The sequence below is a fragment of the Choloepus didactylus genome, chromosome 1 (genome assembly GCF_015220235.1).
Source record: "Choloepus didactylus isolate mChoDid1 chromosome 1, mChoDid1.pri, whole genome shotgun sequence".
NCBI lineage: Eukaryota > Metazoa > Chordata > Mammalia > Pilosa > Megalonychidae > Choloepus > Choloepus didactylus.
Window position 1 is genome coordinate 105,402,595 of NC_051307.1, and position 17,195 is coordinate 105,419,789.

The following is a 17,195-nucleotide window of genomic DNA, read 5'->3' on the forward strand; positions in this document are numbered from 1 at the left end:
TGCACCAGTATATGTGTTTTGGAAGTCCCAGAAGGAGAAGAAAGAGAGAAAGGGAAAGAAGGAATAATCAAAGAAATAATGACACAGACTTCCAAAACTTAGTAAAAGATGTGACTATGTACATTCAAGAAGCTCAGAGAACACCAAACGATATAAATCCCCATCATAGATTGATTACACTATCAAATGCAAAAGGCAAGGACGGAGTTCTGAAAGCTGCAAGAGAAAAGCAATGTGTTACATACAAGGGAATCCCAATAAGATTGAGTGCAATTTCTCATCAGAAACCATGGAGGCAAGAAGCAATGGAATGAAGGGAGAAATTAATGGTTCTACATTAATAGTAGGAGGCTTTAACACTCCACCCTCAATAATGGATAAAACATCTAGTCAGAAGTTCAATAAGAAAGTACAGGATTTGTATGATACACTAAACCAACTAGACCTACTAGACATATATAGAACACTGCACCCAATGAAAACAGAATACACATTCTTCTCAAGAGCACATGGATCATTCTCCAGGATAGACAATATGTTGGGTCACAAAATAAGTCTAAATAAATTAAAAAATATTGAAATCATGCAATGTTTTTTCTTTGACCTCAACAGGATGAAGCTAGAAATTAATAACAGGGATAAAGAGAAAATTCACAAATATGTGGAAATTAAACAATATACTCTTAAACAACCAATGAGCTAAAGAAGAAATCAGAAGCAGATTTGGGAACTATCTTGAGGTGAATGAAAATGAAAATACAACATACCCAAACTTATGGGATGCAGCGAAGGCAATGTGGAGAGGAAAATTTATAATTCCTAATGCTTACATTAAAAAAAAAAAGACTTAAAATCAGAGACCTATCCTCAAATCTGGAAGAACTGGAAGATGAAGAGCAAACTAAACCCAAAGCGTGCAAATGGAAGGAAATAACAAAGATTGCAGTGGATTTAAATAGAATAGAAAACAAACAAACAAAAAACAATAAGAGAATCAACAAAACCAAAAGTTGGTTCTTTGAAAAGATCAACAAAACTGACAATTCTTTTTCTAGGCTGACAAAGAAAAAAGAGAATGAATCTCAGAAATGTACAAGAAAAACAAAGAAACAGGAAATGATGGCCTATCCAAAGGAAGACAATAAAAATACAGAAAACACCAATGAAGAAGACAAGAATGTGGACAAATAATGAATCTCAGAAATGAAAAGGGAGACATTACTACCGACTCCACTGAAATAAAAAGGACTAAAGTGGATACCATGAACAACTGTATGCCAAAAAATTAGATAACCTAGAAGAAATGGACAAATTCTTAGAAACACACAAACTATCTACACTGACTGAAAAAGAAATAAAAGATCTCAATAACCCAAATAGTAGTAAAGAGTTTGAATCATTAATCAAGAATCTCCCAACAAAGGTAACCCAGGACCAGATGGCTTCACAGGTGAATTCTACCAAATGACCCAAGAAGACAACTCCAATTCTGTTCAGACTCTTCCAAAATGCTGCAGAAAAAGGAACACTCCCTAATTCATTCCACAAGACCAGCATCACACTCATACCAAAGAATAATAAAGATACCACAAGAAAAGAAAACTATAGACCAATCTTTCTTATGAATATAGATGCAAAAATCCTCAACAAAATACTAGCAAACCAAATCCAACAGCACTGTAAAAAATTTTACACCATGAACAACTGGGATTTATCCCTGGTATGCAAGCCTGGTTCAACATAAGAAAATCAGTTAATGTAATACACCACATTAACAGAATGAAGGACAAAAAAACATGGTCATCCCAATCAATGCAGAAAATCATTGACAAAATACAGCACTCCTTCTTGATAAAAACAATTAGAACATTAAGCATAGAAGGAAACTTCCTCAACATGATAAAGAGCATATAGGAAACACCCACAGCTAACATCCTATTTAATCGTGAAAGACTGAAAGGTCAGAAACAAGACAAGGATGCCCACTGTCAACAGTGTTAATCCACATTATACTAGAAGTTCTTGCTAGAGTAATTAGGCAAGAAAAAGAAATATAGGCACCTAAATTGGAAAGGAAGTAAAACTTTCCCTATATGCAGATGATATGATCCTATATACAGAAAATCCTCAAAAGTTCACAACACAGCTCCTAGAGCTAATGAATGAATTCAGCGAAATAGCAGGGTACAAGATCAACACCCCATAATCAGTAGTGTTTCTGTACACAAGCAATGAACAATTAGAACAAGAACTCAAGAAAAAAATTCCATGCACAATAGCAACTAAAATAATAAAATATCTGTTCCAGTTTGCTAAAGCTGCAATTTGCAAAACACCGGAGATTGATTGGCTTTTATAAAGGGGGTTTATTTAGTTACACAGTTAAAGTCGTAAGGCCATAAAGTGTCCAAAGTAAGGCATCAACAATAGGGTACCTTCACTGGAGAAAGGCCAAATTGGCATCCAGAAAACCTCTGTTATCTGGGAAGGCACGTGGCTGGTGTCTGTTTGCTCCCAGGTTGTGTTTCAAAATGGTGTTCTCCAAAATGTCTCTGTATCAGCCTTTTGGGGCAAACTCTGGTCTAGTACCTCCAAAGTGTCAGCAAAACTCTGGTTTCAATGGCCATCTTCAAAATGTCTCTGTAAGTTGCAGCAGCAAGCTCCTTCTGTCTGAGCTTTTATATAGGGCTCTAGTAAACTAATCCAGGCCCACACTGAATTGGCAGGGCCACGCCTCCATGGAAATTATCTAATCAGAGTTATCACCTACAGTTGGGTGTCACATCTCTATGGAAGCAACCTAATCCAAAGTTTCCAACTTAATCACACTAATACATCTGCTCCCACAAGACTGCATCAAAGAACATGGCTTTTTCTGGGGGACATAATATATACAAACTGGTACAATATCTAAGAATAAATATGACCAATGATGTAAAGTACTTGTACACAGAAAAGTACAAAATATTGCTAAAAGAAATAAAAGAAGACCTAAATAAATGAAAGGATGTTCCATGTTCATGGATTGAAAAACTAAATATTAAGATGTCAATATCACTGAAAACAATTTATAGATTCAAATGCAATCCAAATAAAAATTCCAGCAACCTTCCTTGCAGAAATGGAAAAACCAATCACCAAATTTATATGGAAGGGTAAGGGGCCCTAAATAGCTAAAACCACCTTGAAAAAGAAGAATGAAGTTCAAAGACTCACACTTCCTGATCTTAAAACTTATTACAAAGCCATAGTAATCAAAACAGTATGGTACTGGCACAAGGACACAGGGACAGATATAAAAACCAATGGAATTGAATTGAGATCCCAGAAATCACCCCTCACATTTATGGCCAACTGATTTTTTTTTCCTGTTCTTAACTTTTTTTATTTTTCCCTTTTTAATTTTTATTGGGATTGTTCAAATACCACACAATTATCCAAAGATCCAAAGTGTACAATCTCTTGCCCCTGGGTACCCTCATACAGCTGTGCATCCATCATCACACTTAATTTTTGTTCAATTTTTAGAAACTTTTCATTACTCCAAACAAGAAATAAAGTGAAAGATGAAAAAAGAAAAAAAGAAAAGGAAACTTGAATCCTCCCCTATCCCTAACCAACCACCTCAATTGTTGACTTGTAGTGTTGGTATAGTATATTTATTACTGTTTATGAAAAAATGTTGAAATACTACTAACTGTAGTATATAGTTTGCAATAGGTATATATTTCTTCCCTATATGCCCCTCTATTATTAACTTCTAATTGTATTGTCATATGGCCAACTGATTTTTGACAAGGTGATGAAGACTACTCAATTGAAAGAATAGCTTCTTCAACAAATAATGCTGAGAAAATTGGATCTCCAGTTGATATACAAAAATCAACTCAAAATGGATCAAAGACATAAATATAAGAGCTAGAACTATCAAACTCCTAGAAAAAAACCTAGGGAAGCATCTTCAGGACCTTGTGTTAGGCAGTGATTTCTTAGACATTACACCCAAAGCCCAAAACATAAGTAGCAAAAGAAAAAAATAGAAAAATGGGACTTCATCAAAATAAAAGACCTTTGTACCTTGAAGGACTTTATTAGGAAAGTAAAAACAGAACTACACAATGGAAGAAAATATTTGGAAACCATATCTCCAAAAGAAGATTAATATCCAGTATATATAAATACTTTAACAACTATAAGACAAGCAACCCAATTTAAAAAATGGGCGAAAGGCTTGAACAGACATCTTTCCAAAGAAGATATACAAATGGCCAAAAAGCACATGAAAAGATACTCAACATCATTAGCCATCAAGGAAATGGAAAACCAAACCACTGTGAGATTATCATTTCCATACCGCTTAGAGGGGCTGCAATTTAAAAAAAGCAGAAAATAACAAGTGTTGGATAGAATGCAGAAAAATAGGGACACATTCATTCCTGGTGGCAATGTAAAATAGTACAGCTGCTATGAAAGACAGTTTGGTGGTTCCTCAGAAAGCTAAGTATATGACCCAGCAATCCCAACACTAGATATATACCCAAAGAATTGAAAGCAGGAGCTCAAACAGATATTTGCACACTGATTTCATAGCAATATTATTCACTATTGCCAAAAGATGGAAGCAACCCAAGTGTCCATCAATTGATGAATGGCTAGGCAAATTGTGATACATACACACAATGGAGTATTACTGAGTCCTAAAAAGGAATGAAGTTCTGACATATGCGACACATGCATAAACCTTGAAGATATCATATTGAATGAAATAAGCCAGACAGGAAAGGAAAAATATTGTATGACCTCAGTGATAAGAAATAATTAGAATAAGCAAACTCACAGAGTCAGAATCTAGAATATAGATTACCAAGGGTTGTGGTAGGGTAGGGAATAAGGAGTTAAGTCTTAAAATATACAGAGTTTCTAACTGGAACAATGGAAAAGTTTTGCTAATGGATGGTGATGATGGCAGCCATATGTTAATTATGATATACATAATTAATAGCACTGAATTATATTTTTGAATGGGGGTAAAAGGAGAACTTGTAGGTTTTATATATGTTACTAGAATAAAAATTTTTAAAAAATCCATGGAACTGCACAACACAGTGAACCCTAAGTTAAACCACAAGACTACAGTTAACAGTATAATTATAAAAATGTGCTTTCATAACTGTAACATGTACCACACCAATGCAGTGTGTTAATAATAGGGTGGTATATGGGAATCTTGTATTTTGTGCATGATTGTTCTGTAAACCTACAACTTCTCTACTTAAAAAAAAATAATAATAAAACTAGGGTAGGGAACATGAGAAAACAAGCAGGAAAGTTTGAAATGAGGAATTGTCCTGGATATAGCTATGGAACTCCATAAGGACATTTAGCACATGGGGAGGAAGAGGAGAGTACAGAAGAGTGAAGACATAACAAAGATCAACTTAACTGATTCGTCATTTTGTTTTAAGCTATTCCGAATCCTGGTTATATTCTGTAAATCCTCATTGTTAGATGTGCCAATTCTTTAACCAGGTAGGTAAGATTGCCTGACCAGTGACTTGGGCTTCAGGATCCTTAAGCTTTTTAAAATCTGGTGGAGCAGCAGTTATAGCCCATGTGGATATGAACTGGTGAATGTCATTTAAAATTTTAGTGACGGAGTCTTTTCACACAGCTTGATAGCTGCCACACTTGTAAATACTGTAAACAAAATGCTAAGAACTTTATAATTAGATTTTTGCCTACTTACACCATTCAAAAGGGACTTGCAGTCTGGAGTTAAGAACAGAAGATTCTCCTTGGAGCAATTAGTTTGCACTATTGAGTAGGTAATCTCAAAGTTCCATCCAGCCACCACCTGGAACAATTTTGGGGTTGAGTATTAAAAAGCAGTTTAAACATTATTCCCAGCGAGATATCAAATATCAATGATCATGTTATGTGAAACTTAGAACACTGCCTGATGTAAGTGTTCAATAAATATAAACTGTTAACTATTACTAGGCAAAAATCATTGCTGAATAAATATTGAGCAGTTTGAAACTCTCACACCCCTCAACACACACACATATACAGACACACAGACACATGCGTGTGCACACACACGTATCTGAAAACAAAGGCAATATATAGATACGTTACTATATTTCCTTAAGGAAGATCTAGCAATTTTTCCTCTGCCAGACTGCAGAGAGAAAATGTTCTATTGAATTTTGTGAAATATTATTACTGCTCTTCTAGATGAATAAAGAAAAGTTTGGAGGTGGATTGGCTTTTAATTGGGGGGGTCTTCAGTTTACCAGACTACCAGGTAGTGAGATTTTTTTGCTTTTCAGGGCTGGTCCCACCCTGATAAATGTATATGGACATAATTGAATAGAACATGCATCTCACACAAAGGCCAGTTGGAAGGTCTATTAAATGCAAGGAATGTTACTGACCAAAGCAAGTCACTCAAAATTAGAGAACAAAATAGAAGGGACTCAGCCAACTGTCAGTAAGGGCTTAGTAAACTGAACCAATGAAAAGACCAGATGATCTGGAAACTATAAATTAGAGGGTCCCCAGAAAGCCATGTCAATTTTTATTTATATACAATTTAATATTTTGGAGCTCTGTTTAACTCATGATATCCAGGTGATGACATAGTTTTATTAAAATCTTAAGACCAAAATGACATTTCCATTTTACTGTTTCTAGGAAGAATATGTAATGCTTACTATCCACTTACTAAAAACAAAGCTCAAAGGAAGGGGCTCTGATTAGCTTCCTTTCCCCCTTTACATATTGCAGTTTGTTTATCATTTAGCCCAAACTGGAAGCCCTTTGTCTCCCGTGCTAGCTATATGAAAATACAGAAGAGCTCCTTACCACCAGTCGTATAACAATACAATTTCCTTCTGGTTTATTTTAGGTGTTGAAACCCTAATCAGAAAGATTTAACAATATTGTGTGAGTTGGAGAAATGAGAGAACAAACCTGACTTTGAGCCTTTTTCACTTCACCAACAGCAAAGAGGTAGGGATGATTAGTGTTGTTGTTAAAATGCTCAATGGCATGTCTCAAAATGGGTTTCAGCTCTGGGCTCTGGATTGAGATAGGATGCACACAGCCGACGCACTGATACTGTTCTGTCACCACGGGGCCCTCAGCTTAGCAGAGAGTAGGCAAAAAGGCAGAGTTAACGACTGAAACCAGGCTTTATTTTCCAGCATTCTGATGGCAATCAGATTGGCAAATAAGACAAAATAGGCCCTGAAAAACAAATTTTCTGGTAAATCATAGAATGCAATTAGAATAAAGAGAACACAAGACTGCATTTTAGTCAGAGGAAAAAACATATTCACTTAGGAACTGCTTATATGCCCAGTGTCATGCATCATAATTTAAAATTTATTTTGAAGTCATCTTTTTAATGTAAAGTGTATTTATTAAAAAAAAAATGCACTACAGGTCTGTCTTTGTTTATGACCTTTCCCCGTTCTGTTTATGAAGTGGAGGCAGTAGAGAAGACCCTTGCCAAGAGGGGCAGACCAGGGTGGGAGGACACGTTCTGCACAAATGTAGGACTCTCAGGGGAAAAGCAGCTCAGTCAGCGTCTCCCCTTGCCTGCAGCTCTCCCTTGGTGGTGGTGGAGGAGTCCGTGTGGAGGGAGACACTCAGGAAATTGACCACTGTGGACACCTGTCTCTAGTCCCATGTTGTGAGTCAAGAAAGCAGCTCCTGGGTGCAGATTTGGCAGAGGTGAAAAGGGATGGGGTCTAGGGAAGTTCTGGAGGAAAGAAGAGGCAGAATAAAGAGTGGATGGCATTTGAGCCAGCCCTATAGTTGGGGCAACCGTCACGATTGTTTCCTAAAGAGGACTGTGACAGCGGACTTAAGCAGCTCTTCCATCCAGGCAGTTCAAGGGCATCTAGCGCTTAGTCAGGCTGGGTTTGCAGGAACGCAGGAACGCTCCTCAGAAACTCTAAAACTGGCCTGGGGTTAAACTGTGCTACCGCCAGGGAAAGAACCAGGAGCTCTGACCTTTTCCCTCACCATCCTCTTTCCTCCTACAATGAATATCAGACCTTAGTCATTTCCTTTGATTTTGCTCAAGTAACAGCTTCTCAGTTTCTATAATTACAGCTAAAGAGTTGAAGTAATTTTTAGTTGTAGAACTAATACATGAATTTATCCTCTTATAAAAATTAAGACATAGATAGTTCATTAGTTTCAAGTGTTAAAGCTCCTTGAATCCTGGCTCGGGGCTTAATACATTTTGTATAAATTCAATTCAACAAACTTGTATTGTGTACCAACTACTCGCCAGGTGCAGTGCTAGGAGGCCTGGTTCTATCAATGCATCAGTAATGGTCAGTGCCCTGAAGAAGACTGCAGTCAAACGCCAGAGGCAGACATGCAGATAGATGATTGGAATATAATTCAGCAAGAGCTTGGAAGGGCAAGAGCACAGAATGAGGTCCAGAAAGCCTGTCCTGAGGAGAAGTTGGCCAAGCTGGGAAGAATGGACGAACCGGGTAAATGAGGCATGAGGGGAGAAGGAATGGATGGTTCCCTGAGAAAGGTGGATGAATGAGGCATAGAGATGTGGGATGTGGTTATACAAGGAATTATTTATAACCCACCTTTTACCACAGCTTAAGTGTGAGGCAGGGAGAGGTAACTGAGGCGTGAACTGTAGGTAAAGTCTTCAGCTGGGCCAGTGGTTAAGTATTTTCAAAGGGTCATGGATTCTTTGGCAACTCTGAGAAAAACTATGGCTTCCTCCCCAGGAAAATATACAAACACCATTTTCTATGCAATTTCAGTGCATTCATATACTGTCAAGTGAGTTAAGGATGGTCTGCTCTAAGAATGGAGAACCACAAAAGGGTTTTTAATAAAATGATGCAAAATATTAAATTACCATGTAATGTAGGTAAGACCCCTCACGTCCTGATGAGTGGAGACAAATGCTATAGAAAGAGGAAAGTAGCTAAAGATGAGGGAGTGGTACACCGGGGTGTCTGAGGCGTCCTCGCCCAGTGGTGTGCGGGCGGGCGGGGCCCTCCCCATCCCTGCGCGTCTCAGCACTGCCTGCGCCTGCAGCCCCGTCTCAATCAGGAGGCCAGTAGCACCCTAGAGGCTGTCCCTCAGGTGTTAGCAGAGTAGCACTACTGTCATTACAACTGTTTCTTTGCCTTCTCTCCATAAGTATGCCGTTCAGGAAAAAACAAATTACTGGGCAAATATTCATTGCTTTGCGCCCTCACCCCCGTCCCTACTCCCACCCCACACTGCCGCCCCTGACCCCACCTCCTCTCCTTCTTGCGAAAAGTGATGTTGAATCAGGGTACTAGGTAAAGTTAAACAACTGGAGAGGAATTACATGAGAGAGGTGAGAAAATTGCTGGTGAAGGGGGGGCGGATAAGGATTAACACATAAAGTAAAAGCGAAGATGGGGTGAAGACTGGAACAGGGGCCAGTTTTTATTTAGAGGACTGAATGGGGGTAAGAAAAAAGATGGAGTAGCCTTTGTTGAGTAGGAGATTTTGAGGGTGAGGGGAGTGAGGAAAGATGTAAACTCAGTATTTCAGGGTGATGGAATGATTTTCCACCATACTCCAACAATTCTAGGGAGATTCTAAAAATTAAAATAAACATTTTAATTACTTGTGATTTCTTTTCTTTGTTAATGCAACTTCTTACAAGAACTGGAGCCTCAAGGGATATGAGTTTTTATGGGTTACAGATGGATGGCAAAGGCTGGTACAAAACAGCTGCCACTTTGGTGAGGTCTGGAGATGCTACTTAAAAGGCGTCAAGCACAAAAACCCTATCCTACAGAGGACAGATTTCAGGAAGGCTTTTGTGATTGACATCCCCTAGCTGGGCCCATTCTTCTGCACTTGGCATTTCTGCCATGTTAGGGAAGGTATTGACAGCAGAAGTATTTGTCAAAAAGTTACTCCGTAATTATATTCTTAAGGAATCTCATGTGTCAAGGGCCTGCCATTCCAGCTCTGCTACTTACTAGTGGTGGGATCTTTGGCAGGTTACTTAATTGCTCTGGGCCTTGGTTTCCTCATCTGTAAAATGAGAATGTTAATATCTACCTAATAAAGTTGTTGCAAGGATTAAATATGTTAATACATGTAAGGTACTTAGTACAAAGCTGAAGTGTTCGCTATGATAATTTCCCTCATTATTCTCTTTAACACATGATTGCTAGGCATTGTGCCTTCAGGTACTTCATCTCAGTTCAGTCTCATAACACTTCTCTGAAGTGGAAATTACTGTTACCTCTTCTATAGAAAAGGAAGAGGAGATCCAAGAAAGAGAAGAGCTTTGAAGGATTCCAGGCCAGGTCTGACCTCAAACCTATGTTGTTCTCTCTACGTGATGCTGCCTGCACTTCCTTCAAGTAATACAATGCATCACTGGAAGAAGAGAGTTGGGCAATGATGCTGAGGGGCTGATGGAATGGGCCTGGCCCCAACTTCAGGATTCTGCCCCTCTGTCCCTCCCACGCCCCAGCTCACCCTGCAGCTGCACCCGACATTGCTAATGCCACCCTCCAGGAGAGGGCAGATGCCCAGGCTAGCTTTTTTGTGCTCTGGCACTCAGGAGTAGTTTATTCTCCCCAGAGCAGTGCCCCAGGAGACATCAGCTACCTGGAGTGATGTGGCAGGTCTGCTTATTCACGCTGAAGTTCGTATTCAGTCTCTTTCCCACTATAGCTGTGCATTCTCCTGTGGCCTAAAGAGAAAAAGGAGGGAAAAAAAGAGACACCACTCATTTTAATCTTTCAGATGGAGAAGTCTGCCTAGTGCTCTCACTCAATATGGCTTTCCTTTTTTTCAAAAGTGAAGATTTTTCTAACAGATTTGAGACACAAGAATGAATGTTTTTCTAGCCAAATGATTTTTTTTTTTTTAAGCCACCGATATTCATGAGAAATCAGAGGAGAGATAGTATAAAGGATGTGGTTTTCAAGTTTGAGTCTTCACGTTGAACCCTGGAGATTTCTTTTTCACCAAGATATATGCAGTGCCTTAGGAACAGTCTGCTAAACCCTCCTCTTGATTTACATTTGAATTTCAGGGGATTAATTATATTTGCATAAAATTCAGTTTTGCTTATTAAAAAGAACAGGGACCTTGGAGACAGAAATAGTGCTGTCCTGCCCCAACTTTGCCACTTGCTAGCTGTGTTACCTTTGTCAAGCCCCTTTGCCTCTCTAAGACTTGGTTTACTCACTTTTGTAGAAGAAACGCCACATCTGTCTCACAAGGTTGTTATGAAAAGTAAATGTCAAACATACCTAAAGCCCCTACAGAGAGCCCACCACATATGAAGTAGGCACTTCATAATTGACTTATTATTTATTTATTATTGAACAGTGTTATGTTTTTTGTTTTGTCTTGTCATTCTTCAGCAAATATTCACTTTAGCAAAAATCCTACGCAGCCGGCACAATTCTAGTCAGGACAAAGCATCTCTCTCATCCCCACAGCCCTGTGAGGTAGCTCATCCAGGGCCCAGCAGCTAATTATCCCCACCTTACAGATGAGAACATCGAGGGGCATAATCAGTGCTACAAATCTTAACTCCTTGCTGGGAGTCCAGTGCTTTTTATAATAGAATGTGACTGTCATGTTAAAACCACAAATAGGATGCTGGTGTTCTGCTATTCAAGTGGTAAATCCATGGACTATGAAAAGACAGGACTAGCTTGCTTCTGAGGCAGATGCTGTCTGTAGCCTCCCTTAATTAAGGCAAAACAAAACCAGCTGTGGTGTGGTGGGCAGATGTTAGGCATTGTTTTTAAAACAAGTTTCTTCCAAAATGTCAATGTCATCAAAGCCAAAGAAAGGCTGAGGAACTTTCCCAACAATGACTGAGACGTGAAAATTAAATGCAAGGCATGATCCTGGACTATCTTAGACCAGAATAAGGAAAATTGCTATAAATGATATTAATGAGATAATTAGCAAAACCTGAAAAATGTGTGTAGATTACGGTGCTGTATTATGTTAAATTTCCTGATATTGACAGTTATACTGTGGTTATGAAAATGAACCTCCTTGTCCTTAGAAAATACGCACTGAAAATATCTAGGGGTAAACGGGCATGTCTGCAATGTATTTTCAAATGGTTCAGAATAAAAATTAGGTACATATATAAAGAGCTAAAGCAAATGTGTCAAACTGTTAACAATGAGGAAACCTGATGAAGAGTTTTGAGAATTCTTTGTATTATTCTTGTGACTTTTCTGTAAGTCTGAATTGTTTCAAAATAAAAAAAATTTGGTATGAAAAACAAAAAAGTCCTTTGCACAATTTATGTCCTTTCATCCTCCGACAATCTGATCAGGTCAATACTATCTCCATTTTACAGAGAAAGCACCAGAGCAGAGAGGTCAGGACACTAGCCCAGAGGCACACAGCTAGTTAGAGGCAGAGTTAGGATTTATATTCAGGCCTGTGCAATAGAGGCACCCACACTCTCTATTCTCCAGCCCTGGGGCTTTCTCCAGATATGATCTGTGGTCTCTTTGGGGCCTGGGCCATGTATCCCAGTAGGTCATTCGAGTCCCCTTCTCATGGGAGGGCTTTCTCCATGTTTAAAGGTGGCCTCCCCATACTCTTTCTGTCTTTGGAAAAACACAGTTTTGAAACATTGGACTTCTCTACACATTTGAGGGTTTACGTGCATCTCTCATAAGCTGATGCAACAATATTGATCAATCTCTGCACAAGTGAAAAAATCAGGCAGGCTTGATGGAGAAAACTGGAGGTTTGGAAACGATCAACAAACTTACAGCTCCTGCAGCTTCATTGTAGTCACAGTCCTGCCACGTCTTGCCACTTTGAACAGGACAATCACCTTCCTTGATTTGATACTTGAGAGAATAAAATGCGTCAGGGGTAGCCTGAAAGATAGTAACCAAAGTGATTTAGTGTTCATCCAAATGACCCTACTGCAAAAGATTTGAGTGAGATCTGGTGTAGTTATAAGTATTTAATCTTGATTTGATTGAAAGACAGCACAGGGTTCATTCAAAATACTGAAAGTTATAAATATCTACTTGGAAAATGTTCACAATATATTGGCAAATATGTTTTTTAAAGATTACAAATAAGTATCTGCAACATTAACCCATTTGTGTAAAAACTGATTTATATGTTACATATATATCTAAAACATCTGGAAGGATGTGCAGCAAGCTGTTAAAATGTTTGTCTCTCAGTGGGGGGATTATGTTGGCTTTCACTTTCTTTTTTAAACAAACCTTCCTCTATTGTCTGACTTTTTTTTTTTAAACAAACAATTGCTTTTACAATTAGGGAAAAAGAGATCATTTTTCATGTTAAAAAAGTGTTAACAGTTTTCTCTGGAGGGTGGGATTAATTGTAGGTGATTTTAGTATTTTTATTAGCTTCGTTTTCTAATTTTTTTAGGATGTCATAAAATAATCATAAAAAGTTTTAAAGTACAAAGGTGCTCATTTAGGTGAGCTTTCGGATGCAAAATCCTGGCAAGTCACAGCTTCAGGGATCTGAGAGGTGATGTTGTCCAGCCCCTCCTTTTGCAAATGAGAGTAGGGAGGTCCCGAGAGGACAGGGTATAGCTCAGTCATCTTTTTAAGGCTGGAAAGGTAGAAAGCCCAGGTCTCCTGATCCCAAGCAGTGCTTTCTTGGGGTCTGCTTGAGTCATAGTATTTACATCTAGGAGATGATGGAGTCAAACGTGACCATCTCTAAGGTGCCTTCCACATATCAGATTTTGATAATTTAGGGATAAAATGCCCTAAACTAGGTGGCAGTTGTATAGGCTGTGCCCACATAGCAAATTAAAGATAAAAAAGTGATGATGTGGACATTTTAGAATAAAAAACCACATTTGCTAATGATGTTAGCTAACAAAGACGAACTAATAAACTGTAGCTTGAGAGCACCAAGAAGGCTGACGGCTCATTTTAGTCTTATCTCAGAAGAACTCCTCAGATGAGTGTACTAGATTGTGAAACAAAATGCCACCCTTTTACTTTCATAGAAAAATACATCCACTGTTGCTTTTTGCTTTATCCTCATGATGTCAAAATCTTGAGGGCTTTTTTTTCACTGTAATAACCAATTGCTTTACTATTCCAGAGACACAGCCTTTTATAGTGAAATTTATTTAAGTAAACTCTTGAAAGATGTGTATTTCTTTGTATCAGCCATCCTATCTGGATTTTCTCCTACGTTAATGCATCAGTGCAGTGACTAAAAAAAAAAAAAAAAAAAAAAAAAAAAATTAAAGCCCAGCTAAAACATCGCTGTTAAACTCGATACATTCAACCGTATGGACTTCATGGTAGATATCTTGACCAAAGCAGTAGAACCATGTGTTCATCTCACTTCTGACTCCTCTTAGACCCCTAAAGTACTGCCTGCCCATCTGAGTTCTGGAGATCTTTTTATTTTAGTCTTGGTTCAGATACAGTGATTTCTCTTATAGCCCAACTGACTTCTTGCATTCTCCCACTTGGTTTAGTCCCTTTCACATTACTCTATCTTTGTTCACTTCACCTCTGCATATTGCTTCTCTGATCACCCAAGAAACCAACCTTGGAGGCCTGAGGGCTACTCATACCCCGCCACACCCAGGCCAGAGAGTGGTGGTAACCTTCTCCAAGAGCTGTAAGTTTCTACCTTTGATCATCAGTTCTTAGGAGGGAAGGAGGAGGCAGAGGACTGGGATCCAAGTGATAGCCCAGGTCCCAAATGACCTCAGAGTTAAACACAGCTCACTTACCATCTTGGTGACCTTGGTTACGCGGTACAATACAAACTGGTTGCCACTTTGATTTTGATTATTGTATTTCTTCAAGGCAGCATCCACAGCCTTAAATACATCCTCATCATTGCAGTCAATTTCCTCTGAGGATTCCTGGGCCAGACTTGGTAGCAGCCTGGAGGAGAGGAAAAGGATGACAATTAGTTTCATGACTTAACAGTCTCCCTAGTCGCTGAGGGATGACTTCACCAAGAATCTGGAGCCAGCTTAGGTGCCGATTTTAACAATCTCCAACCCTTTCTTTCCCCTGTCCTCTTCTCCCTAGCTCTGCTTCAGCACTCTGGAGGCCTGGTCAGATTCCTGGGGCACACACGATTGCCCTATTCCAAAAGGGCAAATTGCTATGTTGGGTTATCCAAACAGATTTTAAGCTGGAACATTACAACACTGGGGTTGTTGACCTGCTTGTTTGCCTTCTAAAAGCATAGGTGAGCACAGAACACGTTTCCAGGTGACTGCACAAAGTACTTTATTTAGCATATCGAAAAAGTATCTGATAAAGGAGGTGGAAAAACCCCACTACAGGCTCTGTTATTTTCTTACGACTTTCCCAAAGCCATTTACAAAGATCACTGCATGTAAGCACAATGCAACAATGTGTACGATGTATGGCAACAACTTCCAAATAAAATTTCTTTGCAGAATATCTGCATAGAAACAGGCTGCTATCAATCACTTTGCAGGCTTGGGAAGCCCATGCACAGGGGCACCAACAGAGTGCCAGGAATCCCCCACCAAGACATTGGTGTGGATGAAAATAAAATATAAGCATCTATCTGGTCTCTGGCCAAGCCAGCACTTATTCACTCAAGTGCATTAATTTTGCCAAGGAAAATGCTCCCCAGGTGGAGGAAGCAGAGGGGAAATACAAGCAGAGACAGGTTGAATGACACCCTGCATGCCCTATGCTTGCTTCTTGTTCCTGGTTTGGTAGACATGGTTGTCTTACCCACCAGGCCTAAGCAACCTGTGATGGGTGCCACTGTGTCCCCCCAAAAGACATAGTCAAGCCCTAACCCCAAGTCCCATGAATGTGACCTTATGTGGAAGCAAGGTCTTTGCCAGTGTGATTACTTAAGATGAGGCCATCAGGACATTGGGACGTCATCAAACTTTTCCAGCCGGTGACTTTGCCCTAGAGGACGTCAACTGCGTGCCATCTTTTGCTCTCACACCAAGTTGGATTAAAGCTATACTTTAACCCCATACCCCAACCCACCCCCCCCAAAAAAAAAAAAAAAAAAAAAAATGAGGCCAAACTAGATTAGGATGGGCCCTAATCCAATATGACTGGGGTCCTTATGAGACGGGAAGATGAGACACAGACAGGCAAGGGCAGAAGGCTTTGTGATGACTGAGACAGAAGCCCAAGGATTGCTGGCAAACTATCAGAAGCTAGGAAGAGGCATGGAAGGATTCTGATTGCTGGCAAACTATCAGAAGCTAGGAAGAGGCATGGAAGGATTCTCCCCTACAGGTGTCAGGGGGAGCATAGCCCTGCCTTCACCTTGGTTTTGGACTTTTATCCTCCAGAACTTGTGACAATATGTTTCCAATGTTTTAAGCCATCAGCTTGTGGTACTTTGTTGCAGTGGCCCCAAGAAATGAAAACACCACCTTTCTGATAAAGTTAGACCATCTAGAGAGGAGGTCTGTGGATAGGTTTAAAGACTTGAGTTAGCCCTTGGTGGATGTTTGCCCTCAATTCTTACCAAAAAAAAAAAAAAAAAAAAAAAAATATATATATATATATATATATATATAGCTGGCTTCTTTGTGGTTGTTGACAGAATTTCTAGCTTTGGTACTTCAGTCTCCCCGAGGGGTCAGTGTGGGCTGATTGGCGGCTCCGTGGACAGCAGCATGAACAGCAGCTTGCCAATGGGTCCAACCTGGATTTCACTCCAGCTCGGCTACTTAATTGCTGTGTAGCCACGAGCAACTCAGGGGCCCCATAAACTTTCCAGGCCTCAGTTTCATCATCTGTAAAATGTAGAAAATAATACTACCTTAACTTTTTGGCTTTGTTTTGTTTCTGAAAAGTGGATGTGGTAGCATATGTGCAGGGCCTGGTAATTAGCTCTTATAAATTTTATAAATGTTACGGTGGGTGGGTTAAAAATCCCTGATTTATTGAAGTGATTTCAGGTTCGTGGTGAGAGAAGTGAAGCTGTTTCAGGTTCGTGGTGATAGAAGAAAGTAGATTCTAAGTGGGGGGTGGGGGTGGGGGGGTGGGGAGTATGTAGGAAAAAATTAAGAGTGTAAGAGGCCCTGGGGTCAAAATTGCCAGAGCCCTGCTGTTGCAGCATCAGGCTGGTGGCTGGATGTTATTCGTAAATGGTGTTACAATGTTACAGGTTTCAATAAACTG

The 17,195-nt window shown here is 39.4% G+C and overlaps 1 protein-coding gene across 1 annotated transcript in view; it reads right to left on the reverse strand.

Annotated features, from left to right (window-relative positions):
• KNG1 (kininogen 1) overlaps positions 1-15,124 on the reverse strand; it is a 39,252-nt gene extending 24,128 nt beyond the window's left edge. The window contains exons 1-5 of the mRNA XM_037838744.1: positions 14,783-15,124; positions 12,804-12,914; positions 10,654-10,738; positions 6,976-7,148; positions 5,747-5,854 (exon numbers count right to left, since the gene is read on the reverse strand). Of these exons, the coding sequence (XP_037694672.1) occupies positions 5,747-5,854; positions 6,976-7,148; positions 10,654-10,738; positions 12,804-12,914; positions 14,783-14,974 (669 nt within the window). The 5' untranslated portion in view covers positions 14,975-15,124. The remainder of the gene's footprint in view (positions 1-5,746; positions 5,855-6,975; positions 7,149-10,653; positions 10,739-12,803; positions 12,915-14,782) is intronic.
• Between the last annotated feature and the right edge of the window lie 2,071 nt (positions 15,125-17,195).